This window comes from Gossypium hirsutum, chromosome D03, assembly GCF_007990345.1.
Source record: "Gossypium hirsutum isolate 1008001.06 chromosome D03, Gossypium_hirsutum_v2.1, whole genome shotgun sequence".
Lineage (NCBI taxonomy): Eukaryota > Viridiplantae > Streptophyta > Magnoliopsida > Malvales > Malvaceae > Gossypium > Gossypium hirsutum.
Genome location: NC_053439.1, coordinates 7502913 through 7510087, shown reverse-complemented (window position 1 = coordinate 7510087; position 7175 = coordinate 7502913). Strand labels below are relative to the sequence as shown.

The 7175-nt window shown below is 38.0% G+C and overlaps 2 protein-coding genes across 4 annotated transcripts; both read left to right on the top strand.

Annotated features, from left to right (window-relative positions):
* Window positions 1–204: 204 nt before the first annotated feature.
* Window positions 205–2242, top strand: LOC107950583 (uncharacterized). 2 transcript variants are annotated; one of them, XM_016885462.2, is made up of 2 exons: window positions 205–1064; window positions 1996–2242. In XM_016885462.2, exon 1 carries the CDS (start codon window positions 310–312, stop codon window positions 1048–1050), a length of 741 nt encoding a protein of 246 aa, XP_016740951.2. In that variant the 5' UTR covers window positions 205–309; the 3' UTR covers window positions 1051–1064; window positions 1996–2242. The 2 variants fall into 2 exon arrangements, with proteins under 2 accessions (XP_016740951.2, XP_016740950.2); XM_016885461.2 differs by having other exon boundaries at window positions 211–1064; window positions 1979–2242.
* Window positions 2243–3070: 828 nt separating this feature from the next.
* Window positions 3071–4902, top strand: LOC107950582 (pre-mRNA-splicing factor ISY1 homolog). 2 transcript variants are annotated; one of them, XM_016885460.2, is made up of 2 exons: window positions 3071–3375; window positions 3709–4902. In XM_016885460.2, exon 2 carries the CDS (start codon window positions 3738–3740, stop codon window positions 4635–4637), a length of 900 nt encoding a protein of 299 aa, XP_016740949.2. In that variant the 5' UTR covers window positions 3071–3375; window positions 3709–3737; the 3' UTR covers window positions 4638–4902. The 2 variants fall into 2 exon arrangements, with proteins under 2 accessions (XP_016740949.2, XP_016740948.2); XM_016885459.2 differs by having other exon boundaries at window positions 3705–4902.
* The last annotated feature ends 2273 nt before the right edge of the window (window positions 4903–7175 follow it).

The following is a 7175-nucleotide window of genomic DNA, read 5'->3' as shown; positions in this document are numbered from 1 at the left end:
TCACAACCCAAACAAGTTTTGCTACAATGCTAACTCATTAAAACAGAAAAAATAAAATTAGGTAAACTTAAAATGATAAATGAGCAAAAATGAAAAATTAAGGCCCTGGGGTTTATTTTTAATATAGTGCATTTAACATGTTTTTTATCTCATTCATATCCAATTTCATTGTTAATTTATTTTTACACTAATTATAAATAAAGACAGTCCATCCAAAACAACTAAGGGCTCGGGCGGTGTGTTCACCTTCTCTATTTCTATTCCTTCATTGGGTTCTTTGTTAGAACCCTTAAACCTACCGGAAACACAATGATCCGAATCGCCAAAAACCCCAAACCTCTAACAACTCTGACTCACCAATTCCTCCAACGCTGCACCGTCAGTGGAACCGCCAAAGGCAAATCCAAACTCAAAGCCGGCCAACCTTTGAAACGCTCCAAAATCTCCACTAAAAAAGGAAAAGGCGGCGCTTCTCTCGACGATTCCCTCCCCAAAGGCGGCAGAATCCCCGACGAGAAGCAAAAACTCTACGACCAATGCCTCAATGCACCCACACCGGTCCGTCACCTCTCACCGAAAGAGCGAGCCCGCGAAGCCGAACGAGAAAAATTGGGATTAATAAGCAAGGAGCGGCAACGGGAAATGGAGATTTTGAAGAAGGGAGGAAGAAAGGCAATGGGAGTCCCTGACGAGCCTATGATTATGGGAACTCCGGGGCTGGATTTGATTACATTGGGCCTTGTCGATGCCGATAAGATACCCAAATATGAGCTGACGGTGGAGGATGGCCGGAGATTGTCCAAGGAGTATAGTCGGGTTTTGATGAGGAAGCATAGGGCAAGGCAGGCTGCTGAGACTAATTTGTTGAGAATGAAAAAGGAGGCAATTGATGCGTTGCCGGAGAAACTTAAGGAGGCGGCTATGATACCAGATTTGACCCCATTTCCGGCAAATCGATTGATGGCGTCTTTGACTCCACCTATTGAAGGGTATATTGAGAAGGTTAAGGAAGCGGCTAAGAAAAGTTCCACCAAGCAGAAGCTTAGGTGAAGGCGAGGTGGAAGGTATTTTAACCCTTTTTCTTCATTAGGTTATTGACGAATCGTTAAGTGTTTTAAGTAATGCTGTTTTTTTCTTATTAAAAATTCAACTTGAAGTGAATGTATATGGAACTCTTCTTTTTTGGGGGGGGGGGTGGGGTGGGGGTGGGAGTGGGAGTTGAATTTAAACCAATTAGGACTTAAAATCCAAATATGAGTGAGTGACTTTTGTTGGTTTGATTATATCAGTTATGCAACACTTTCAATCTTACTTAAACTAATAACTTGCTTTTTTTATTGCACTATCATTCACTAATCTCTGGACTTGAAATTGATTCATTGAAGGTAGAACCATAGGATAGAATTCATATGGCATTGATTGACGGTTTTACTTGCTACCATTCAAAGACTACTTCATAGTTTTGTTTAAAACATAGGTTTCGACTATGTTGGATACTAAGTCTTCGATGCTCAATTACAGCAATATTTTTGATCAAGTTATGTTATAAATAAATTGTTTCTTGCTCTGGCTGAGTTCCAATTGGTGCTTCCTGTTATTGGTCACGTTTGCCATTTGGCATGTTTAAGTTTTTGTAGTATTGGCATCTTCTTGTTCAATCTGACTTCCAATTTGTGATATATTCGAATGTCATCCTGTGTATGTGGGCGCGCATTGCATGTGTGCCTGTGTGGATTAGACATCTATTTTTATCGTAAAAATTTGCTCGACAGTTAATAATCCAAGTGTTGCACATATACTTCTTACCCGTAAAAATGAACATGAGCAGGGTATATTTTGGTGTAGTAGGAATTGGTCTGGCGAGTATATGATGTAGGTATCTTGAAAGTATATTTACTATATTAATTGCTAGGAACCTGTATCAACAACCTGCCAATTTCTATGCCTCCTTTGTTCTAATGAATGTTTTTCTCACTAGATCTTTTGCGGCTGCAGTAGGCAAGGGACAAACTTCACTCGTGAAACTGATGATCAATTACAGCTGCAATGTAGTGTGATTTTCTCTGATGGCAATGAGTCTCAAAACAAGAAGTATTCAACATTGAAATTGAGCAATGTCATATTTTCCGGTTTAACGTTGAAACTAGCATGATGTGTTGTGATCCAAGCATAGGCAGCAACTTACAATTATTATTTCCTCTTTGAGGACTTGCTTGCTATAATAATCTGATAGCTTGAATTATTGACGCCTGTTTTTCTTTTACCGTATTAATCATACTAGGGATGTCTTGAATTTTATCTAGTCCCTCCTACTAACGGTGTCTTAAATTTTATTTAGTCTCTTCTCGTGTAGAAGCTTAGAATTTTGTTCTGCAACTTAAGAGCTTGATTATTAAGACTGGGGTTGGATCACTATTAAGGGAAAAAAATTGTTAAAGAAAAAAAAGGTTTAATTATAACTTTTTCCTTTTTCAATTTATAAAAGTTGAGAATTTTTTTTTTTATTTGTCAGAATTTTATTTTACAGAAACTTAAAATAATTCAATTAGATAACATAGTTAAACTTTGACGTAAAATGTTGACTTAGTCTTAAAAATTAGCATTGGAATTAGTAAAAATTAGTAATTCAATAATTTATGTTCAAGGAATTAATAAAGATTAGTAACATTAGCAAAAGATTGGATGAACTTATCAGTTTTTGGATTTACCAATGAAATATAGAGATTAATTTCTAAAGTGGAGAGATAAAATTCTTTTAAAAAAATAGAAGTATCAGACATGCACCTTGCACGAACTATCAAAATCATAACCAAGTTACAAATCTCGATTCGGAGGTCTCTCTTTCCTTCTCTCTTTTTGGCTGGTTTATCATGTTTCAATTTTAATTCTTCTAGAGTTTTAGTTATAATTAGACTTAATCATGATTCAAATGATCTGTTTAAATCCGAAAATTTATCTGAAAAATAAAAAAAATTTGAACAAAAATATAATTCTAAAAGGTAAATTTTAATAAATAAATAAAAATCCATTTTTTAAATAAACCGATCCTCAGATAAAACTTTTTTATCCTAAGCCCGGCCCGAATCACATGCCTGTCTACCGCTTCTTTCCTTTTCCTCTTCAGCCGACTCCCCCAATTTCTAATCCCTAACAGCTAATTTCTAAATCCCTAACAAAATAACTTTTCCTTCTCCACTCCAACACCCACCGGCCACCACCATCATCGTTCACCAGTCAGGCAGTCACTACCAACCCACCACACACCCGCTGGAGGCTTTATAATTTTAATACGGATCGAGCGAGCAGACTTGCCATTTCTTTCTGAAACGTTTCAAGTTTTAAGACGTCTCACTTTCAGCTCACGTTTCAGGGCAGGTGAATTTCAAAATCCTTTGTTTTTCATTAAATTTGATTTTCTTTTGGTAAATGGAGGCATTTCAATGATAAGGTCTAGAGAAATATTGGCCTTGCCTTCATACTTTTTCAGTTTTTTTCTAATCTGTTGTGCACATTTAATGGTAAATTTATTTCTTATTTTTTCATGTAACTATTGTTACTTTAACCTCTGTTTGGTTGCCGAGAATACCGAGGAACTTAATTAGCAATTTTTACATTGTTCCTTTTTCTGTCTGCACTGAGTTATTTATTTGGAGATTAAGCGGTTAAAGCTTTTCTGACTCTCATTTGCTAAACTTTCTCAAAAGCTAGCTCTTGGTTCCGAAACCCTCAATCACAATATGGCTCGAAACGAAGAGAAAGCCCAGTCGATGCTCAATCGATTCATAGCCCTAAAAGCCGAGGAAAAAAAGAAGCCCAAAGAACGCCGCCCTTTCCTCGCCTCTGAGTGCCGTGACCTTGCTGAGGCCGACAAATGGCGTCAACAAATCATGCGAGAGATTGGCCGCAAGGTCGCTGAGATTCAGAATGAAGGCCTCGGAGAACATCGACTCCGCGACCTTAACGACGAGATCAATAAGCTTATACGAGAGAAGTCGCACTGGGAACGGCGCATCGTTGAACTCGGCGGCCCGAATTACGCCAAACATGCCCCTAAAATGACAGATTTAGAAGGGAACATAGTGGATGTTCCAAACCCCAGTGGCCGTGGCCCTGGGTATCGGTATTTCGGAGCCGCAAAGAAGTTGCCGGGAGTTAGGGAGTTGTTTGAGAAGCCGCCGGAGTTGCGAAAGAGGAGAACTAGATATGATATTTATAAGAGGATTGATGCGAGTTATTATGGGTATAGGGATGAAGAGGATGGAGTTTTAGCTAGAGTGGAGGGGCCAGCTGAGGCAAAGATGAGGGCTGAAGCCGAGGAAGAGTGGCGGAGAGTGGAGGAGATTAGAAGAGAGGCAAGGAGAGGGGCGAAGGAGGTGGTTAGCGTGGGAGCTGCTGCGAGAGAGGTTTTGTTTGAGGAAGAGGAGGATGTGGTGGAGGAGGAGAGGAGGGAGAGGGAGGAGAAAGAGAGGAAGGATAAGGAGAGGGAATTTGTCGTGCACGTGCCATTGCCTGATGAGAAGGAGATTGAGAGGATGGTTGTTGAAAGGAAGAAGATGGAGCTTTTAAGTAAGTATGCGAGTGAAGGGCTGTTGGAGGAGCAGAGTGAAGCCAAGGACATGCTTAATATCCATCGGTAGAATAGATGCTGGTAATGTTGTATCTTTTAATTTGGACTTCGTTGATATCGAATTATATGACCTTTCTGTTTTGGTTAGATTGCTTTTAGATTTTATGTGAGAATTGAGTTTCAAGAATTACTCTCCCATATGCAACTTGGTTTTTATGTGGAAAAGAGCAGGAAAATTCTTTATATTTGCAACTTGTGATGTTGTTTACACCTATTAGAGTCATGGTTTTGTATCTGGATTTGGTTACATTGATATTGTTGTTAATCTTGTGATAGCTTTCATTTGTCCTTGTTGCTGGTGCTTTCATACCTCACTTGTTGGGTGATGCTTGAGATTATTAGAAAAAATGTTGGTTTTCCCCTGATGCTTTTTCGAGCAGTCAGCATCTTACTAGTTTAGTTTTGAAATAAAACCGGAATTGTTAACTTAGTGAAGTGCTACTCAACATCGGATGACTGATACTGCCGTTAGTCTTTTGCATATTTAGAACATTTTGCAGGCACTTTAACAAGTTTTTTCTGAGTCTACAAGGGAGGCCATAGTATTTTTAATCTAACAAATTAAGTTTTTGGATGGATGACATACATGAGCTATGATGAACTATAAAGACAAGTTGCACCATTTAACCCTAACCAGCCTCCTAACATGTTATATTCCGTTCACTTCAACTCTATTTTTGGAGTTTAACTTGTTATGAAAAATATCGCACCCTTGCTGTTCTTTCAACGGTTGTTTAAGGTATTCTAATTTGTTTAAGTGCCTAGACTTGGTGGGAACTTTTTCATGCTTTTACTTTTCACCATGTCACTAGTTTTAGGTTATTTCCCTTTTACAGTTACCCTGAAATGAATTGATCATTTTAATAGTGTAAATAATAAGTGCCATTTCAGTTTGTGGTAGCATTTAGGGTTTTAGGGTTTGTGGTAGCATTCGGTTTGTGCCATTACTTTTAGTAATGGTGTTTGATATCTTCTGGAAATTGACATGCCACCTGTGATCTTCATTAACAAAAGATGCCACCAACTGTTACATTAAATATTAATTGTACTTGTACTATAGAGATCTGTGATGATGATAAACATGTGTAAATTTATGTCCAAGACATAGATGCTAAACATACTTTAGTATCCATTTGACATGACTGATATTAACTAACTTCAGGTATTGGGGTTTTTGGGTTCTTCGATTGATTTGCGATTTGCCAAGAGTGAAGGACTAGATCTCAAACTTCCATGGACAAGCGCATTCAAGAACGCTTGCATACAAAAATTTCTTTTGAACTGCGAATTGCCCAGGCCATTGCATCTTGCCATTGTTCAATTTGAAAGCAAACTTCACATGCTTGAAGAAACATATTCCAAACCTGTTTGAGAATTGGCATTTTAAATAATAATAATAATAAATTGATCTCTAGTTTCCTCTTCAGTGCTGCATGGGGGACGTTCACTGGTTACTTGGCAGCCCATGCTATGCATGAAGTTCGCTTCTAATTGAAAAGTCCATCAAGTACAGCAAGCCAAGCAATGAAAGTGCTTAGGTCTTATAATTTTCCTAACCTCAACACAACTGCTTCTAAAACGTCCAAGCAATAAAACGCTTCTTTCACTTTGGTCTTCAAAAACGCTTCTTCAATAAAACGTCCAAGCAAAGATGGAGATATCTCATTTAACAAGCTGAACTCCATTCTACAAGTTCCTTTTTTGCCTCCCGATCTTACTAGCAATTTATCAGTCAACGTCAATGACAGAATAAGTAGTCGGTTTTTGACATTCATACGCGACAACACCCGGTTTATACAAGTTGAGTTGCTACTGCTGCAGCGATACCAAAATGGTTTACCAACAGGATACTTTTATTAGTTGCCTCATGCTTATGACTTGCTACATGTTTGGAAGATTGGTGATTAAAGGTTAAAACCATTGATTTAGTACTCATTTGACCACTTTCAAAGAGATGTGGGAAGCACAATAGCAAAGGATCCACTTAATTATATAATGAAACAAAAGATTAAATCTGAACTGTGAGTTCGATTTGTAGAGATCTGTTTACTCGATAAACATCTAAAACTAATGCACTGAATCATTGGTCCTTCCACTGACTTTGTACTTTTAGCAATTTTTTGTTGTTCGTGGTGAACTACATCCACCAGTTTTAAATGAATATCCAAAGAAACAAACTACTACTTGCGATTAACTTCAATGTTAGCTACTATTTATTAGTGGATTAGATTGGGTTTGCTCTATTCATTCCTGACGTGCAGGTTCTGCATTCTCAATCTATGAAGTTTGTTTTGTAACAATCAAGCTACCCTAGATGTTGTACCCAGTCTGGTTTTCCATGATGTATTGTTATCCCAAACAGATGGATATTGATCGCCATTTGTCATTCTATTTTGGGGACATCAGCAGTATTAAAGTAAAGAACTGGTTACAGTTAATTTTTCCCACTAGCCTGCAGAAAAGTGCGCTTAAAGCATTCGTTCCAGGTTCTTAGCTCTCTTCGTTTTCAAAAGTAATCATTGAACAAAATCTAGACTGTCAGCTGTCT

What these genes read in the sequence shown, in the direction of transcription:
- LOC107950583 (XM_016885462.2), top strand. Translation starts at nt 310, where the DNA reads ATGATCCGAATCGCCAAAAACCCCAAACCTCTAACAACTCTGACTCAC.
- LOC107950582 (XM_016885460.2), top strand. Translation starts at nt 3,738, where the DNA reads ATGGCTCGAAACGAAGAGAAAGCCCAGTCGATGCTCAATCGATTCATA.